Raw genomic sequence first — 20,640 nt, 5'->3', positions numbered from 1 at the left:
GCCGAGCCTGCAAGACACTGAAGCCCTAATAAGATGGTTTCGCCCATTCCACAAGGACTCCCTGGTCCTGTACTGTGTGCGAGCGGCCGGAGACTTGCTCACCCAGGATGACAGCCAGATGGTGGCCGGAAGACCCCCGCTCCCGGCCCGCCCACCTCACCCTGCACTTGTCCTGCTCCCGCCGCTGGTATTAATCCTGGGTTTTATTTTCTGCGGTTTACGGCGCTTGGACAGTTTGGGGTCCTTGCTAATCCTGGAGCCCGCCCCGCCCAGGGCTAGCTCACTCCTAGACTGTGGGAGACTCCCTTCCATTTGCAAACCAACCAACCCAGAGCCCACACCCCACACAACTCCCTCAGCCACTGCTCCTCTGCCCTAAATCACCCCAGGGCTGGGGACACGATGGCTGGCAACACCCCGACAGCCCGGAGCCCACCAAGATCACTCAATCCAGCCAATCCTGAACTTGCCCACACTCGCCTTGTCCCCTCCTTCTCTCGGCCACCCGGGGGCTTCCCCCCAAGGCACGATCCCTCCTCTTGTCACTCAGCCGCGTCCATCAGTTAAATGCCAGACGCAGCCAGGACGCCTCCTTGCTGTCCTCTCCTGCTTCGATGTCCCTCTTGTAGACACCTCCTTCCTCCTGTCCCCTGCCCCGCGCCCCTGGGCAGAGGCCATCCCTCCTGGACACCCTCTGTAGGAAAGCAAGCCCCCCTGGCCCTCCCTCTGCCTGACCCCCACAGGAGTACAACCTTGCTTGAAAACAATGCATTCTTTACTAATAATTTTCTCTTCCACCCCCTTTCTGCCTCTCGAAACCCTTCCACTCAGCCTTTTGGAGCTCCTTCCGTTGCTGGGTGGGATGCTGTCCTAGCCCGGGGCCCTGGCCCTTGGTTCCCTGGCAGAGTCCCCCCACCCCATGGGAACACCTCAGCTGCACACACGAGCCTGTTCACACACGCACGTGCCGTCTGACCGTGGCGTTATGCAGGGTCACTAGGGAGCGGGGGAACGGCCATGAAGCCCTGTGAGCAAATCCCCAGGGACGACCCCACCAGCATCCACCTGTGCTCTCCGCTCCGGCTCCCCTTCGGGTGGCAATGTGTGCATTTCGGCTTCTGTTTTCAACCCCTCCTGTGACAGTGCCACACACGGCTTTCTGACACCGGGGTGAAAATCACAGAACGTATAATGAACCACTGCATGCACTCACTATCTAGTTCTGGACATTTTCATCCCCCCCGAAAGGAACCCCACGCCCTCTGAGCAATGACTCCCCACTTCCCTCCCGCTGGGGGGGGGGCAGGGAGCCCCTCCAGGCGCCGGCAGCTGTTCTAGGAACAGCTTCTTTAGTGCTTCTCATCCTTAGACATCCCAGACGTCAAGCCCCAGAACACGGTCTGCAGGGCTCCCGTCCTCCGTCAGAACGGGCGGCACCTTCAGACCCCCATGCGGGGAGGGAGTGGGGCCAGGCCGAAACCCCACAAACCAAGCTCGGCCACCAGGGCCAGGTCTCCTGCTACCGAGACTTTCCAGACGTGCAACTGAGCTGATGCTCTTTTGCTCAGTGTGGCTGGTGCTTCCCTGGGAGGGACAGGACCCTGCAGGCCCCTTCTCTGCCATTTTCACTGGTATCCCTTTCCCATTCTTGGGGTTTTTTTCTTTTCTCTTTTTGTTTATTTACTTATGTGATTAGATCGCAAGAATTTCCCCACGGCTTCCATCTTTGAGAAAATTAACAGTTGGAGGCCACAATGCATTCCAGCCTATGGACGACCCAGGGGGCCCTGCCCAGGGTGGCGGGTACTCAAGAGGGTTCCAGCCTTTGGGCCACAGAAGCTGGGGCTGTGATTAAATCCTCTCTGAAACCTTCAGATGCCTCTCTGGGTTCATTTCTCATAATGAAATCAGAGAAGAAAAGCACCTGTCTCGCTGGGGGTCCCACGAGACTACCCACAGGTGCACCGAGAACTCCGCCCCAAATGCTGACTTTAAATCCATTCTTTAATTTTATAAGTTTCACATAAAAGCTCGCAGTTCTTTTTATTTTCCAGGTTTGAGTTCAGAGGTGGGAGCTTTATAAATTTACGGGCCATTTAGAGACTATAATCTACTATTGACCCACTTTTTCCTACTGGGTTGTTTACTGTTTTTTTCTTGATTTCTAAGAGCTTTTGACATATTGAGGCAACTCACTCTTCGTTAAAAGTACTTTTATGTAAATAAAAATATTCTATGTTTTTCCTAGATTGTGCTAGGAAAATATTCTATGTTTTTCCTAGATTGTGTTAGCACAAATTTCCTTCATTTGTGCTTATCGTATTCTATGACATTTTTAATTTTCTTAAGTCAAAGACACTGATCTCTTGTTTGTAGTCTTTTCCTTTGCTTTAATTACCAGAAACTCTTTCCCTATTCAGAGATCAGATACATATTTATGCACCCCCCCCCGGTTCCTGCACATACTAGGGTCTGACTCAGGGATGTCTCTTCCAGTACAGCGATCGCCCCCAGAATTCACTGTTTCACTGACTATGGCTCTGTACCATGTTTCTGTTTGATTTCGTGCAGTAAGTCCCACTCAGACTTTTCTTTTTCATAGTATTCTTGGTTATTCTTGCCCATTTTTGTCTCCAAAAGAGACTTAAACTCACTCTGGTTACTTCAGGGTTAAAAAAGAAAACCCAGGGGCACCTGGGTGGCTCAGTGGGTTAAAGCCTCTGCCTTTGGCTCAGGTCATGATCTCAGGGTCCGGAGATCGAGCCCTGCATCGGGCTTTCTGCTCAGCGGGGAGCCTGCTTCACCCTCTCTCTCCGCCTGCCTCTCTGCCTACTTGTGATCTCTCTCTCTGTCAAATAAATAAATAAATCTTTAAAAAAAAAAAAGAAAACCCAGTCCTGCTGGGCTCAGAGTCGGGTCCACTTGCGGTACCACGTGCCCTCCTGCGGGTGTGCACCCCCCGGCACCCACTCCCAGAGTTCACTTGAACCTTCACCGTCCCACGTCCTGCTTGGGACAGCAACACCCCAAGGGGAAGGACACACACTCACACACAAACACACTCACAAATCACACTCACACCCCTATATCCCACTCACACCTCACACACACACACACTCCGTCCACTCACTCAAAGCCCACGCACACTCACATGCATACCACACACATACATCCCCCACACGCACCGCAATCACACCAGCTACTCCCGCACACGTATCTACACCCCACACCCCACTCACACACATACCACATACACGCCCCACACTCCCACCACACGTGCGTACCTCCACCATACGCATCCACATCACACTAACACGCCCACACCACACATACCCGACACCACACACACATCACACACTAACAAAACCTCACCCGGCCTCACACACTGACATACACCACACACCCATACTCCTGCGCCCTCCACACATCCCACTCACACCCACACGACACAAATCCCACGCCCACGCACACGCGTACTACACACTAACACACACACTCTTACACATCCCCGCTCTCACCTCACATCACACCCCCGCCACACCACGCACACCCACCGCCCCTGCCGCAGCCCCCGCGCGCCCCGCACGGTGCCCCCACTAACCGCGACACCGCCCGCTGCGCGTCCGCCCCGCTGGCCTGACACTTCAAGGAACAACTGAGAAGAGACGGGACGCCGGCCCCAACCCCGACACGGAAGGACAGCGTCGCGTCCACGTGTCCAGCGGGAGGCCCAGGCCCAGGCCGCTGGGTCCGCACAGGCTGGACCTTCGGGCGCGTCGCGCTCCCCAACCTGCCCCTGAACCTGTCCGGGCCAGGCGCTCCCTGCAAGCCTCGCCCGGGGCAAGACACGCTGGCGGGCGACCCGGACTGCTGAGCCCCGGCTCCCCACCCCCACTCTAGGCGAGGAGCGTGTGGCCCGCCGGTGTCCTCCCTGAGCGGCGACCCTGCCTCTGTGGCTTCGAGACACCTCGGCGCCAGCCCCGTCACGGCAAAGAGGTCCCAGGAAGGGGCAGAGCGCGCGGCAGCAGCTCGGGCTTCCAGGCCGGGCCCGGCCACACCAGCCCCCCCTCTGCGGCCGGGCCCGGCGGGGGAGCAGGAACCCAGAGCCCGCGGCCAACCAGCCGCAGAGACGGGGCTGCCCTGCTCCTGCCCCGCGTGCAGCCGTCGGGGGCGGGGGGGGGGGCCACACCGGGCCTACAGTAAGGATGGGGGGGCCCCTTGTTCCGCCACGGGGGCGACACAGCAGCAGCGGCTTCCGGGCCAAGCAGGGGGGAAATGGGCCGTTGCTGCTCCTCACAGACCCCCCCACCCGCCACCAGGGCCCGGGACTACTCACTCTGCCCACTCCTTGGCCAGCCAAGGAGACACTGGAAGGAGGCTCATCCTGATCTTCCCGCAGGAGGTGACTTGAGTCCGGGGACAAGAAAGGGCCACTGTCCTCCCTCAGCTCCTGCCCACTCTCCATCTCTCCCTCGGGGTCCGATGTCACCTTGGGGCCACCGTCCTCCTTCGGCTCCTGCCCACACTCCATTTTCTCCTCTGGGGTCGGCTCTGCCTCAGGGTTGTTGTTCTCAGAATCTGCAAAGGTCCATGCGCATGGGTCAAGTCTCAAGGTAAAGCAAGGAGAGTCCCGGAGGAAAGTCCCGCGAGGACACTGGCCAGATCAGCCCTGTCCCCCAACATGCACTTTCCCTGGGTACAATTTCCGCTCTTGGGTGGGCATGACGGACCCAGGAGCCCGGCTCCAGCCCCAAGGAAGGGGCCGAACCCCCGGGACAGTGCGTGCAGTCTGACTGTCTGGCTCTTCCCGACGTCGGCACCAGCAGAGTGGCCCGGCCCTGGGTCTAAAACAGAACGAGCCGCTCCCCTCCCTGCCCAAAGTGCTTCTTCCTCTCTTCTCAGGGACAGGCGCCCCACTCTCAGCCCCTCTCACTGGGGCTCCTGGCCAGACCCAGAGTCTCCCAGCGCCTCCCTGGTCCCTGCCCCCACTGACCTTTATACCCCAGGTGCTTTGCTCTCACAGTCGCCCCTGTTTACAGCCACCATCCCCATGGGGGGCCCCTCCCAAACTGAGTCCTTCAGGGACCCTATTTTCAAACCTGGGTCCCCATGCCATCCCCCCACTCCAGATGGCTTTCTACTTGGAACCTTCCTTCCGCCTGACCTCCAAAGCCGAGGCCTGCTGGGCCCCACTTCTGAAGCCCCTTCCTCTTCCTTCTCCTAGGCCCTGTCTTATGCCCAACCTTCCCTCTGTAAATTCTGGAGAGCGGGGACCAGTGCTTTGCTTCCCCTGGAGCCTCTGGTACCTGGAACATACAAGGCCCTCAGAAGTCATCCTTCGGATGACTGTGACAAGACTCAATTAATAACAACTACATCAAATGTCTAAATACACATACTCAGAACTTTGAGTTGCCCTAAGATAGGCCACTTTGTCATGAAGACTATTTCAAGCTGAAAAGCCTCAGGAAGAAACTCTGACCTTCCCCCTAACTGCCTACAAGAATTGAGAAGGATGGGGCGCCTGGGTGGCTCAGTGGGTTAAGTCTCTGCCTTCGGCTCAGGTCATGGTCTCAGGGTCCTGGGATCGAGCCCCACATCAGGCTCCCTGCTCAGCGGGGAGCCTGCTTCCCCTCTCTCTCTGCCTGCCTCTCTGTCTACTTGTGATCTCTGTCTGTCAAATAAATTAAAAAAAAAAAAGAAAGAATCGAGAAGGAGGAACTGGGAGCCGCCACACATAACTGCATTAAGCTGTGAACTAGGGATGGTGGGATGGCGGGCCAGGAGGAACTTAGCAAGGCCTGCTGGACCAGAGTCTTCTTGTCCCATAGTTTCTTGATGGCCCAGCAGACATCTGTTCACCTCTGACTCCTTCCCATCCCCCTGAGACCTGCTGTCTTCCCTTTGGCGTCCCAGACCCCTACCCACTCCCTTCTCCTGAGTTCAGAGTGACATAGACACCTCCTTTCACTTATCTTTGCAATCTCTCGTCGTAAAGAAATTAAATCTGGTTTTTCTCCTGTCAGTCTGTCTCATGTCAATTTAATTCTCAGACCAGTCAGAAGCATTTTGAAGGGTAGAGAAAAATTCTTCCTCCCCCACAACCTGATGGCTGAAGAACCAAACCAGCAAGGATATCATGGCACACAACGGCGCAGGGCCACTCTCCTTTGATGATAAACTGTGAGCATTTTGGCCTCTACCCGCCTCTTCGCGGTGCGATCCCTGATTAGCCTGATCCAATCAGAACCCGGCATTTCCCCTGGCCCCAGTGATTGGCAGGACGTGCAGCCGGCCTCCAGGGCTGGTGACTGGGGTTTCAGACACACTGACTCTCTCCCCTGGTCAGACAAACAGATCCCAGGCACCGGAGCCGGTGAGCCCGTCTGCCTTCAGGAACACAGCCAGCCTGAGGACAAAGCAGGGGACCACAGAAAGAGGCAGAGACAGAGGAACTCGGGACGGAGAGCGAGCCCCGCGGACACCCAAGCCCCTGGCTCTGGAGCCCAGTGCGCAGGCAGCGCATTCCTCCAGCGGACGAAGCAGGGCGCTGCGGTTCCGGTCCTCTCCAATATAAACAGCCTCGACGCCTATGAAAAATCAGTAAGAATTGTTGTAAAAAATGACCTTCCCAAGAGGAAAACAGGAGGCAGTTCAAAGAAAAAGAAATACACGGGACCCTCGAAAACATCCTTGGCTCTCCACTGATCAAGGAAGCGAGCAAAGAATTGATGAGACGCCATGTGCGCCCACCCACTTGCTTTGGACCAGCAAGATCTGTGGCGCCCAGTGCTACAGAGGATGCGGGTGGACGAGAAACCTGGAAACCCAGAGGCCAGAGGGGCCAGAAGCCTTATGCTTATAAACACACGAGGCTGTCCTCCAGATAGACTGTTCCGGAGGCAAGATCCGCCTCGCCATGTCCCTTATGACAAATGGTGGAACAAGGAAAGTGCCCAGCGATGTGCGGAACAAAGGCAGAAGAAAAATAATTACATGTCCTTACTACCTACAGCCCACTGACAAGTCCTTGAAACAGGCAGAGTGACCTTCCTCTAGGGACGCAGCTGCCTGGATGTTGACGCTCTGCCAAGGGCCCAAGGCAGTCCTAGCCCGACCCCTAGGATCCCGTAAGTCTACTTTAAAATATAAAAATTTCTTTGGCGGCACCCGAATAGCTCAGTCGGTTTTAAGCATCCAACTCTTGATTTGGGCTCAGGTCATGACATCAGGCTCCATGCTGGGTGTGGAGCCGGGTAAGTCTCTCTCCTTCTCCCTCTGCCCCTCCCCTCTCTCCCTCTCTAAAATACACACATACATACGTGACATCTTTAAAAATTTATAAAAATAAATAAAAATTCCTCTGGAAGCTCCCTTTATGTCTATCCCCAGGCATATGACCCCCCGATATACATCGGAAGTCTCATGACTCAGGTTTTGCTAGACGGTAGTAAATGACCTTTCCCCAGCACCAGCTAGCCCCTCAAGGGCCTGCAAACCTTGCTTCCAAAATTCCTCAGAGACTCACGTTCTCCCTAACCGCCCCCCAACTAGAGAGCACATCACGGGTCACTGCTCATGACCCCAGCGCAGCTCTTTCTGCCCACGGGTCCTGTCCCCGTGCTTTAATAAAACCATCTTTTTGCACCAAAGACGTCTCAAGAATTCGTTCTTGGCTGCCGGCTCCGGACCCTACCCCAGCAAGCCTCACCTGTATTCCCAAACTACGTCAGCATGACCCACCAGCTTACAGAAACACATACGCATACGCATGTTTCCACGCAAAGGAGACATCCAGAAAGGGACACACCAAACACTTAACAGTGTTGTGTTAACAGGCGATGCAAAGGGCAGGGCTGGGAGGAGGTCGGGCCTCATGGCTTTTGTGCCCTTGAGGAACAAAGGCAAAAAAAATGTACATAAAATTGAATTTCCTTCAGTCCTATTGACAAACACTCTAGACGGGCAGAACATAACATTCCTCCAGGAAGTCCCAGTCTCCCGAGTTAATGTTAATGCCTTGCTAGAGGAAACGCAACATTAGGTTGACAATAGCCAGCCAGGCCTCCCGAATCCTTTGCGACAGGAGTCTTCGCGACAGGAAAATCCTTTTGCAAACTTTGCATTGTCCTTACTTCCCCCAACTCTAAAGTATATAATCTCTTCGCAGCTCTTCACAGTCCGGGGGCAGCTCTCTCTCCCCACAGGTCCCGCCCCTGTGTTATAATAAAACCACCCTTTTTGTACCAAGAATGTTTGAAGAATTCTTTCTGGACCAAGAATGTTTGAAGAATTCTTTCTGGACCGTTTGCTCCCGAACACCACTTCAATCACCTCCGTTCTCACCAGCACGTGTTAGTTCTAGCTGGATGCAGAAGAGCAAACCTGCCGCGGCATTTAGTGGGCGCTCGGCGTGTGAACCCGCTAAGTACCCACCGCCAGCCAACGGGGGAGAGGCTTTCCTGGTAGACACAAATATGGAAGGACAATTGGGGAGCAGGGCTTGAACCCAGGCATTGGGCTGCCTCCCACGGTCTCACAGAAGCCACAACAGGGCCTGGGGACAGCTGTCGGGATCCTGGTCCTTGCCCGTAGGATATTTTGGGTGAATCGGAGCAAGTTCCTGTCCCCTAGCCCTGAAGCGTGCATGCATGCACGCTGGGATGCCTGCAGGTAAGCAGACCTGGGGGTACCCAGAGAGCCAACGGGTCTGAGCGCCCCTTCAGCTCCCCAAATCAGGTCAATGGCTGATTAGCACAGGAATGAGGGGAGAAGGCAGGGGCCTCACCGACAACTCCAAATCACTTCTACAAAATGTCACCGAAAATTAACTCGACCCAACGCGGTCAGCCACGCTGACTCTGACACCCAGGCTTCCGACGAGAGCCCCAGCAGCAGGCCTGGGTCTGCAGCGCACGCACCCCTGGGACGGCCGCCAGCTAGCCCGGGGCCCCCCTGCCGTCCGGGGAAAACAGGGGCCGCAGCCCTGCAGGTCCCCAAGGCTAAAGCAAGCAGGCACGCTTCCCACTCTCACAGAAGTCCCTAGGGCAGTCACATTCCCAGAGACAGAAAGAGACGGTGGGTGACAGCGATTGTGGGCGGCATCAGTGTTTATTGCAGACAGACGTTCAGTTTGGGAAGATGGAACGTTCTGGAGGGGATGGTGGGGAAGGCCGCAAGACAACGAGAATGGGCCTCGGGCCGCCGAACAGCGACACACCGTTAAAACGGTAAATTTCACGTTATAAATGTTTTACCACGATCGAAATCATAAAACCCAGGGCACTGAGCGGTACTACCCTCCAGGTGCACTGGCCCCACTTGCCCTGAATCCGTTCAGTGAGCACAAACCCACGGCCTGTGCCGGTGGCCGTGGAGTTGAGGTGCCCACACCAGCCCCACAGGCACGAACAGGCAGGATGGCTCCGTCCCGGACCGGGGACCCTCCATTGCTGCCCCAAACCTCCCCCCGCCTGGGGCCACCCCCACCTGTACCTATCCTGCCTCTGAGCTGCCCCAGGGGCCCCCAGCCCTACCCTGGATGCGAATAGGGTCTCAGGTTCTCCTCTTTTCCCCTTAGAAAAACATCAAGGAAACTGGGACATAGCAGAAAATGAAAAAGTATCGAGGTCGGCCGGGACTTCACCTCCTGATAATGGGCTTCTAGCACTCAAGGTAGAGTCCCACTGGGTCCCCTGGGGAACCTGACCTTCCCCCCGGCCCTACCCTCCACCATCGGACTTTCTGAGGGAGCAGGAGGCCGGCTGAGGACAAAGCAAAAGCTGGCGCCTTGCACCCCCTCTCCACCCACTCCCCTCGGGACTATGTGTGACATTCCTCAGGCACCCCTGGCTGCCCTAAAAGAAAAACAAGTAACTTGCAGAGGTCACAATCCTGCAAGACAGGAGTCTCCCTTGGTTTACAAATGTCCTAGAGATTTACAACGAAGAGGCTATCTTATCAATAGCCCAATTTCCAGAGACAAATAACTCAGTTCCTCGAGCCCTAATGTCGCCCTCCCCTCCATAAACAAAACTGAAGGAGGCTGAGGTAGAAAAAAATATAAATAAAGTGAAATTTCTTCTAAACCTAAATCTCACTAACAAGGAAGCTTGATAGCAGGAATGTGACATTCCACCAGGAAACTCCAATTGTCTTCACGCTAGTGCCTCATTAGAGGGAAAAACAGTCTTGGCTCGACAGTAACCAGGCCTCCAATACCCTGACAGTCCTCTTTACCCCAATAGCCCTTCTGAACACCCCCTCCGTCCTCACCTACATAATCAGCCACTCCTCAGGATAGCGGGGCAGCATCTCTGTGTGCCCACAAAGTGCTTTCATAAACCACCTTTTTGCACCAGAGACGTCTTAAGAATTCTTTCTTAGCCGTCGGCTCCAGACCTCACCCCACCGAACCTCACCTGGGTTCTAGATCTTCATCAGACTGGCCCAACATGACTCTGGGCAAAGTTGGCCCCTCTCTGCCCAGGATGGGCTGCGACTCTCCACACACTCCCTTGCCGCTCCTTTATCCTGTCGGCGCCGCGCCCCCAGCCTCCAGGACCCAGGCGTCCAGCCACAGGAGGCGCGAAGACAGAAAGGATGGGATTTCCCCGTAACTGCCGCCACCGACAAACAACGAGGCCAGGATGAAGCTCCTCCTGGAGCTCTCAAGGGTCATCCTGTCCCAGTCTTGCCAGAGCCCAGAACTACCTTAGCTCAACCATGGCCAGGCCTCCGGGTTCCTCTAAGTCTTTTACAGAAGAAAATCCTTTGGGAAACTTCCTCTGTCCCTACCCACCCGGCCTCCGCCTAAAAGAATATCAGCACTCGCTCTCCAGACCCCCAGTGCAGCTCTCCCCGCACTCATGCACCGACTCTGTCCCCGGGCTTTAATAAAACCACTTATTTTGCCCTGGAAACGTCTGAAGACGTTTCTTGGCCGTGCACGCCCGAAGCTCACTTCAGGTCCCAGCACCTGGGAACAGCAGCGGCACCGGCCTCTCTGGGCCCCAGCTCCTGGCCCCGGGGGCCCCGGGGCGGCAGCCAGGCAGCTCTGGGAGGGGCTGGCAGGAAGATCTCCCCCTCCCCCCCACCGGGCCCAGCTCGCTTTCGGTTTCCCTTCCCATAAGCAGAAGCTTGGTGGAGAATGAGGGAGGGGCGAGGGAGCGGAGAGGGAGGGAAAGCACCGTGCAGGGCAGGGGCACTGGGGGAGATCGCCGTCGCTCCTGAGACCCCTGGCCCTCGGGGATCCCTTGGAGTCCCATCCCATGCGCCCCGCTCCCACCAGCAGCAGGGGAGGCCCCGACGTGAGAAGCCAGCACTCCCGGCGGCTCTCCCGGCTTTCGTCCTCGTCGTCCGGCGGAGGTGGGGGGGGGGGACCCGACCCTCCCTCCCTACCCGCAGGGATCAGCGGGGGCCCAGGACAGTGACCGCTGGCCTGCTGCCAGCACAGGAAGACTTCATGGCATCCTGTAAAAGCACCACACGCCCAGGCTGGCACGCAGACCTCCCCTGCCCAGTTCTGTCATGACACCCGGGCCACCCCCAGCAGTGCTCTGAGACAACTTAGCACAACGTCAGGCTCACTGCCATTTCACCAACTGGTCGGATTTGGGTTTTTTGCTCTCCGGGGTCCCAAAGACCCCCTCACAAGGTCTCCCACTCAGGCGGATGTTCTAGTGACCAGGTATGTGGGGCCCTAGCAGGTGGGAAATTCCGCCCGGACCCACCAAGAGCTCAGCTAGGCCGTGGTCCCATATCCAGACAGCCAGGAGCCAATGAGGACAGTGGACTTCCAGCTGCTTCAAGCTCGACTGTGTGAGTCAAGTCCCCTGTGTTCCAAAGGAAAAGACAGACTCCCCAGGTCTGACTGTAGCTGGAGCTCCTCCCTGAAGGGGCAGAGGCCAAAGAAAATCAAACAAAACCTGACAGCAAAAGCAGTCGCCTCTTCGGACCTTTTACAGTCCAGTAAAAACACCTGGGATGTAAGTGTTTTGTACACACGCAGCAGAGACAAGAGTAACGAACCAGGGCCTCCCCTTCACACACAGGACACCCTCGCAGACCACCCAGGGGTCAGCGAGCGAGAAGGGCTGGTACGAACAGCATTTACTGACCCTCGTGCACACACATGCACACAAACTATATTTAGAAAACACACACGATCTTCTAGAAGACTTTCTTTGCTGGGTCCGGAAATGATTAGTCAAGCACCTACTATGTGCCAGGCGCCGTGCCAGGGACTTGGAATAAAGCAGCTAACATGAGAGCAAACGTCTTGTCCGAAGCCGTGCGCTGCTGTGGGCCAAATGGTAGAACGGCAAACAGCCTGAACAAGTGGGAGTGGGAGCTGGGGGGCCAGGCAGGTGCTGTTCTCAACGGGGCGGTCAGAGTGGGCCTCCAGGTAGAAAGGCCGAGGAGCAAAGACAGAAAGGAGGTGAGGGGGTAATGGTGCTGCCCTCGGAGGAAAGGTATATTCCAAGCTGAGGGAACAGGCAATGCAAAGGTCCTGAGTCCAAGAATACCTAGGAAAGGAAGGAAGGCAGCCTGAGGTCTTGGACACCAAGAGTTAAGGACCGACATGAGCCGGCAGGTGACATGCCTCCCTTTCAGGCACTGACCTGCCCCCCATCCCCAGAGAGGGTCCTGTCCAGGCTGTGGGGACCCCGCACCCCATCACACCACCTGGGATACCACTTCCACACAGCATCCTCTGCAATCCAGAGACCCCCTCGGCTCAGCCCGACACTGCCCGGTCCCAGGGAAGAGGAGAACCATTAGGTGCTCTCCAGGAAATGAAATTGAAAGTTTTTAAAAAGCAACAAGAGCTCCCATTAAAAAACCAGACGAAACTGTTCTTGCCACAAAAGTGCTTCTAGTAAGAGTTCCGCAGCCACAGAAGACCTCCAACTACTCGCCCCAGCTGCCCGCTGGCCAGTTTTCATTTCGGCGAGGGGAAGCGGGTCTGGGCTGCTGCCCACCCCACCGCCCCCATTCAGCCCTTACCTGGTACAGGGGCTGCAGGACACAGCTTCTGTCCACACTGACTGCAGAACTTGGGGGCTTCGTCTTTGGAGACATAGCCACATGAAGGACACTCCATTCCTCCGGGGATGGGTCTGCTCCAGGCAGGCTCACTCCTGCAGGTCTGGAAGAAAAAGGGTCCCCAGGCAGCTGACTATATACGGAGCCGCTGTCACGTGACCTGCCCTGCTTCAGTTTCATTTTCTGGGAAAGGGAAATTACAGCGCCCCGCAGGTCCCCAGCTGAATCGGAAACCTAGTGCTAGCACTTCCTCACCTGCAGCACTCACAGCCCTGAACCCCGACGATGAGTACCCGCCCCTCCTGACCCGGGCATCTCCCCCCTCCCCCACCTCCTCCCCCACCAGGGGCTCCAGCACCGCGTTCTCTTTCTGCATCGCCTTCCCCGTTCTCTTTCTGCATCGCCTTCCCCGGGCCAGGCTGGCCCCTCCTGGGGTCTCCATCCCTCAGTAAGTCTAAAACTGTTCCCGTTGGCTGGGCCGGGGGCTGGGACAACTGAGAACCAGGTGTTGGGGGAGGGGTCCCTGTTCCCGCAGAGACACAGCCCTCGCAGAACCCTGAGATCGGACTCCGTGTGAGAGGGCCCGCTAGGCGCTGGAGGAGGGGCAGAGATACAGAGGCACCTGCGCACAGGTGCCATGGGGACGGAGTGGGGCAGACAGCACTTCAGAGATGCCAGAGCGCCCCAGGGGCCGGCCTGCGCTGGGGCAGCTCAGGGCCAACAGGGCTGGTGGTCAGGCTAGCAGGCTGCGCCCTGCCCTGCCTCCCCCAGACTTGGCTCGCGGTCCACTAGCTGGGAGCTCCGGGGGGCAGGGGAGAGCTAGACGGTGTGGGCCAGGTTCCCCGGCTCAACCCGTCCCCTCCAAGCCTCGGCCGCCACCCCGCCCCTCACCCCTGCACGGCCAGGGACGCGACCACCGGCCCGGCCCAGCCTCTCGGCGATTCTCGGTGCCGGCGGGGCCTCCACCCCTCAGCTGCCCTCCGCCAGGCTCTGCTTCCCCGCGCCCCAGAACGGCCACCACAGGGCTCGGAAGTCCCTGAAGGGCGCTTCTGTTTGCCGCCCCCACCCGGGGCCTGAGGCGTGGGAGCACCGGGGCAACGCTCTAGCCCCGCGGCCTCCGACGTCCCCAGCTTCAGAAGAGCGCGGGACTCAACGCCCACCCCCGGCCGCCACCCCACCGCGCCCGCCGGCGGGGCCGGGTCACGTGCGGGCCGGGAGCCGCGCGGGTCGAGGGCGGCCGCCTCCCCATCTCCGCGCTCGCTCCTTCTCCGGCCTCCCCGCCGCCACCTCGGGGCCCTTAAGGCCGTCGCGGCAGCGGGGCCCACCGTGGCCTGGAGACCCCGGCGGCGGGCAGCGCTGGGAACGCGAAGGACGCTGCGCCCGGGCGGCCACGGGGCGGAGATGCTGCGCTCCGGGGAGCTGCTGGGGACGCAGGCAGGGGCGCCCCCGGCAACTACAGGCAGCGAAGGGCCCCGCGCCAGCCCCGGGGCTCCTCCGCGCACGCCGCGCGCCCACCGGCTGCCCGCGGCCCGGGGCTGGGGTCCGCACGGCGCGGGGCGGGGCGGCGCGGGGCGGGGCCCGAGGCGAAACCGAAACCGGGCGCCCCGGGAAAAGGCCGCCGGGAGGGGACGGCCCGCAGCACGCAGCGCCCCGACCCAGACCCGGGACCCGGCGGCCCGCCCGCGCCCCCGCGCCCCCCCCGCCCCCCCCGCGCACCCGCGCGCCCGCGCCGACCCGGCGTGCAAGCCTCCGCGGAGGCCCAGTTTCGTTTCTCCGGTCCGGGTCCCGCCCCTGCGGGCAGGGAGAGTTCGGGCGGGCGCGGCCACAGTGCCCCCTCATGGCGCCGCCCAGTGGACAAGGGGGAGGCGCTGCCTGTCGCTGCCCTCGGGGCAGGGTGCGGGGGAGCACAGATTCTGGACCCGCAGGGGTCTGCCCCCGAGTGTCCCCCAGCAGCCTCCCCCCGCCCCCGCCCCACCCGGAGCCCAGCACCCTGGACAGTGCCCACCTCCCTGGAGGGCCGGCAGCTGGCCAGCGAGGGGCACAGAGGACGCCAGGCCGATACTCTGGTGCAAAGTATAGGACACCAGCCCCATCGCATCGGGGTCTTGCACAGATTTAGTGACCGCAGTGGCCGATGGTCGTAGAGGGTTTCCAGTCCGCGCTCGGCCGTGGGATGGTCACTGATAACCAAGAGGCCGCCGCGGCCTGCGTTGCACCCCTACCCCTCCCTCGGTCAGTGTCCTCATCTGTGAGCTCACCGTGCGGCTTCCCAGGGCTGTTGGAGAATTGACCGGTAATAACAATACACCCAGTGCTGGTGTGCCCGAACCCAAGCCAAGTACATGATGTGTGTTACTTACTCCTCACTGCCCTCTCCCGCAGAACCAGCGACCCTGAGAGCACTTGGGGGCCCCTGGGCTGCTACAAACTCCATCTGGCATGATGATGATAATTCAGAAGGCCATGGTTCCTGTCCTGCCTGTGTCTCCAGCCCTCTCCCTTCCACACACTCCAGCCACAACGCCTTTCCTCCCGCCCGGGAACAGCAGGCTCACTTCTTGGGGTTCCCCTCCCGCAGTGCCCACCCCCTGCAAGCCTGGCCTCTTCATTCCAACCCAGCAACACTGAGTTCAGGAGGTGCTTACGGGGTGCTCAGCCCAGACTGCCATGATTGACCTCGTACTGACTCAAGAGCCACAAACTCCAATTCCCGGCCTGCCACCCTGCTTCCTAGTTCGTCTGGATCTGGGCAGGATCCGAGCCGTGTCCGCTGCTGTGGCCTTTGACCTTGTGCTGACCTTGTGTGGGGCCCAGGAGAGCTTGTTCTGAAAGAAGGAGGCATCAGGCAGGGTGCTGGGCTGGGCAGACTGGACCTGGCTGTCCCTTCCAGGTCCTAGCTGACCTTGTGTGGGGCCCAGGAGAGCTTGTTCTGAAAGAAGGAGGCATCAGGCAGGGTGCTGGGCTGGGCAGACTGGACCTGGCTGTCCCTTCCAGGTCCTAGCAGGAGGGGGGCTTAGTCAGAATCCAGGAAAGGCTCTGGGAATCTGGGGTTCCTCTGGGACCAGCAAGTGAAGGGAGAGCCCAGCCCTTCCCTACACTGTCCCGTGTCACCATCAGATTTGGGGAGATGCCAGCAGAGCAAAACCCAGACGCCCTTCCAGGCCAGTGACAGGCCAGCCCTCCTGGCCAGGCGGGGCACCTCCTGCGTGTGCTCTCACCGGCAGGCGTGGCTCGGGGGCTCCAGAACCCGGAGCCCGCCCCCAGTAGCGGGGTGTGGAAGGGCCAGCAGAGAGGGCACCACAGTCAGCGCTCTGCAGCCTGGCAGGGTCGGGAGGTCACATCCCGGACGAGTCAAGCGGCTGAGAAAACCCCCCGACCCGCGTGGTGTAGCCCGTTTGTTGTAAAACGCCAACACAGCCTTAGGAATGAGGGTGTTTCCAGTGAGAGATGCTTCCAGTGCAGTGGGCACCCCACCAAGGGGGACGCGCTTTGGATTTTAAGGCCATATTTTAACGTCCCCAGGGTATCTTCCTTGTCCGCTTCTCTGTGTTCTTGACCACTCCTTAGCAGAAAGCAGACAGTAAAAGGATGTGCACCGTCTCACCTTGAGAGACGGGCTTGCTGTCCTGCCTTGTCCGCCCCTGCACTCCCAGCCTATTTGGTGGCTCAAGATCAGCAAAGCTTCAGCTGGCGTGTCAGGTCACGTCCTCCTCCTTTGGCCGCTAGGAGCCTGTCTAGCCAGGCTGCCTCGGAGCAGGCTGTCACCTGCATTCGCGGGGTGACTGAGGGACAGCAACGTCCAGAAGAGGAAGCCTGCTTCGAGCCGGGCTCCGACTCCCTACTTTCTGAGAAGTCAGTGAGCGGCATGGGGGGCGCGGACATCCTGTTCTGACAGGTGCAGAGACAAGCCACCGGGGGCTCCAAGGAAAGCAGGAGTTCCAGAGACTTCCGCCTCTTGGTGCTGAGAACCAGGCAGTACGTGGTCCTGTCGTCAGGGCACCTGCACCATGAGATGGTTAGCGACCCCAAGAACCAAGTCAGAACTCACGGAGTGCACCAAATACAGACAAAACAAAGAACACACAGAAAAGCCAGATGTTACGAGCCCACGGTGGGGACTCGCAGAGAAGACCCCTTACGCTCCCTAGTCTTGATACATGCCATAAACGTACACGTCGCAATGGGCACGCAATTTTTGAAAAAATAATACATATATAGTATGACATAAAATGACATGTATGAGCTAACACCTTTAGGAAATAAGACAGAAAAACAACAAAAGACAAGGACAGCAGCAGGCGCAGTTTCCTTCGCGAGGCTGAGCCAGGACCGGAGACTGACGTCAGTGCAGGACGAGGATGGGATCGTGGGACGAAGGAAGGAGGAGGTGAGGAAAGGTTTCAGGTGGTGTCAACCTCCCTCAGCTTTGTCCCCACACATACGGTGGTGCCGAGGCTGCAGGCTTGACTCTCTCCTCTCCGCCCAGCGTCCACAAAGAGCCTGACCCCTTCTTGGGAACATCTGCTGGCGGAAAGCCTGCCCGCACATTCCCCCCGGTGTCCACTGCAGGCCGCCCGCAGACGAGCCCGCTGACTCAGCCACCTGGTCTACCTGGCCGAACCCTGCAGAGAGCATCTTCAAGACCCCCAATGGTGGAGCATCTGAAACGTCCTTGATCTCGACCATGCAGCCACCCGCGTTTGCAGAAGGGATCCAGTGGGCCCCACCCCCATCTGGTTGGCCGGCCTTGCTCCTCGCCTGCGGGTACTGAGGGTCCTGGGGTCGCCTGCAGGACGGACGGTCTCCTGCTCGGGGTAGCCAGGAGGGAGGCACACTTTGCAGGGAGTGTAAGTGCAGGCAGGGGTGGGGGAGGCTGAGAACAAGGGGGCCTTATGAGGAGCATCTAGGCCTGGGGGCGTGTGGTTCTGTGGCCCCGGCCCCCGCTGGCCTCCAGCCACCTCAAAGCCGGGCTTGTGCGACCAGGCAGGCCTGAACAGAGCGCCGTCCTTCACCTCGGAGCCGTGTAACTACAACCCGTGCCAAACAAGAGGGGCCTACAGCTCTCGGCCTTGGTCGCGTCTACCCACCAACCTGCCTTCGGGTCTTCTCTCCGGCTCTGGTTTTTCCCACGTGTGCAAGACCACACGTCTGTTTGAGCGAGGCTTGGCGGTCGCGTGGCTCCTGAAACAGGCCTTGGGGTACAGATGGGTCGGGGCTGAGTTTGGCTGGTGGGAGTCAGTGTTCTGGGCCTGGATATTCTCAATTAGGGATCGTACTCGACCCCACGGAGTAAGAACTGTCCCAGAGTCCGATGTCCCTCGGGTTGCAACAGTGGGGTCCCAAACCCGCCTCCATCGGCACCGGAGTCCCCACGGGGGCTGCAGGCCCGCACAGACAGAAGGGCAGCCTTATGGAGGTGCTGGGGTTCCTTGTTTTGGGGGCACGGGACACAGAACCGAGAAGAAAGTGGCCAAGTGACTTGATGGCATTCTTCTTACCTGTGGGTCTCCGTCCCCCCAGCTGTCCGATTTAGGGCCACCCCGATCCAGTGTGACCTCCTCTGAGCACAACTAATGACATCCTCAAAAACCCTGTGTGCATAGAAGGTCAGAGTCACAGGCTTCTAGGGTCAAGAACTCTTCAGGGGACAGAATTCAAATTGCTGCAGGCACCAGCCCCGTGGGCTTTGCCCGATCTGCTCAGAGAGACGCAGCCACCTGGTACCGCAGAGGGTTCCTATGATTTGGATAAACTTGGGTCCTTCCACGGGATTAAAATTATGCTAAAGCAGGAAGTGGGGACAAGCTCTCTGCCGGCGTCAGTAGCTGGAGTTACAGAGGGTAGGTACGTCTGTGCAGAACAGGGTTTATACACGTAACCACATTACAGCCAGGAAAAGGTTTGCTGTTGGCTCTGGGTCAGCCCAGGCAGGGCGGCCCGGCTCCAGGAGGATGTTCTACTAAAGACGGAGGTCCCTGGCCTGCTCTGGCACGCACGGGGACACCCACTGCCCCCCACATTAGCATGCGGCTGGCCCCGTAAGAGCTGGTGGCACTGGGGGGCCCGCTCCACGGTGGCCTCAGACTGCAGGCACGATGGAAGAGTCACACGGGATCCCCCACCCTGCCCGGGTTCCTTTCCCTGGGGCAGGGGAGGAGCGCAGCGCTGCAGCCCAGGGCCTGAAGCTCCCCCCACCCTCCCCTCCACCCTCAGAGTCCTGCCTCAAGCCGCCTCTAGCGGGGGAACAGCCCCCAAACACAAGCTCATCGAGGAAGGCGTTGGGTTCGTGCTCAGAGCAGAGGAGGGGCGAGCCCGAGGAAGGGCAGGGCCAGGAGGTCCGGTTCCCAGCCGCGGTGTCTCCTCAGAGCCCGATACACACCGGCCCCTCCCCACCCTGCCTCTCACCTCCATCCCTGCGACATGGAGGACATGCAGATTAAGGGTCAGGGAGATTAGACAATGCACCCCATGTCGTGCAGTGAGAGACCAGAGCAGCCTGGACTCGACACAGCTCTCCGCCAGCCGGCCACCACACGTCACCTCCTCTGCTGTCCCCACGTCCCCAGGTCCCCACATCCCCGCGTCCCCACGTCAGCGAGTCCCACGACCACCCCAGGGCTGGAGTGGAGACAAGCAGGGGTGTGAGTCAGGAGCTCAGAGCAGCTGGGGCCTCTGAACCACGCCGGATGCGGACATCTCAAACCTGGGGTATCCGGCCCGGCAGCCATAGGACATGTGGCCCGCAGCACTCAAAGTGTTGCTGATCTGATTCACGGTGGGCTGCGGGCGCACCATCCACAGCGTCCTTGAAACAGGGTTTCAAGATGTCCTATGAGCAAAATGACGCCAACCGTCCCATCGGTGAGCTGTGTAGAGATCACGTGGTGAGACGATAGTACCGCGGGTGTAACGGGTCAAATGAAACGTTAATTTCACCCTTCCTTGTTTGCTAAGGTGACTGGAAACGGTAAGACGGTTCGCGTGGCTCATGTCGAGGCCGTGGACCTGGGCCATCGTCCAGTGTATGGTTGAGGCTCTGGGAGCGGCTGTGAAAGGTGGCAGTGCCCGTGGGCTGCTGCTTGGCACGTGCCCTCTTTCACGCCCGTGGGCCCGCAGTCTGCCATTCTCAGTATGTGGCTTCCTGGGGCACCGGCGAGGTCCTGTCCTGCCAGCACTGAACACCTCATTAGTTAGCCCGGGCTGTTGTTACACGGCAGCACACACCGGGCAGGGGCAGGGGGGCGCGAAGGCCAGGATCGCAGGCTCGGCGCGGCGGGTCCTCCCGAGGCTGTGAGGCAGACTCCGTCCCGGGCCCCTCTCCCAGCCGCTGTGGCTTACTGGCCACCTTTGCTGCTCCTGGCTCCCAGAAGCATCCCCCTGGCTTCTGCCTTCTTGATCACACAGCTTCTCCCCATGTGTGTGTCTGGACCAAACCGCTCTTTTTATAAGAGCTGAGCTGTATGGACGGGGGCCCGTCCTGCTCCAACGGTACCATCAGCACCGCTCGGCCCCGGGGCACAGGCCAAGGCCCAGAGGGGCTCGTCTGCCAATGAGGGGCATCGGTGGGGCCCAGCGGGCATCCTCGGACACCAA

At 59.1% G+C, this 20,640-nt stretch overlaps 1 protein-coding gene across 3 annotated transcripts in view; it reads right to left on the bottom strand.

The window, feature by feature from the left end:
- The window catches only part of RNF213 (ring finger protein 213), a 107,238-nt gene extending 92,672 nt beyond the window's left edge, over nt 1-14,566 (bottom strand). For 2 of the 3 annotated variants that reach the window (XM_080825747.1, XM_080825746.1), the window contains exons 1-2: nt 13,009-13,623; nt 4,337-4,578 (exon numbers count right to left, since the gene is read on the bottom strand). In XM_080825747.1, the coding sequence (XP_080681873.1) occupies nt 4,337-4,578; nt 13,009-13,105 (339 nt within the window). In that variant the 5' untranslated portion in view covers nt 13,106-13,623. Of the gene's footprint in view, nt 1-4,336; nt 4,579-13,008; nt 13,624-14,372 lie in introns of those variants that run through there. The other variant, XM_080825748.1, reaches the window with a different exon arrangement.
- Nucleotides 14,567-20,640: the final 6,074 nt, after the last annotated feature.

The sequence above is a fragment of the Martes martes genome (assembly GCF_963455335.1).
Source record: "Martes martes genome assembly, chromosome: 16".
Classification (NCBI taxonomy): Eukaryota; Metazoa; Chordata; class Mammalia; order Carnivora; family Mustelidae; genus Martes; species Martes martes.
This window is presented reverse-complemented; position numbering and strand designations above follow the sequence as displayed.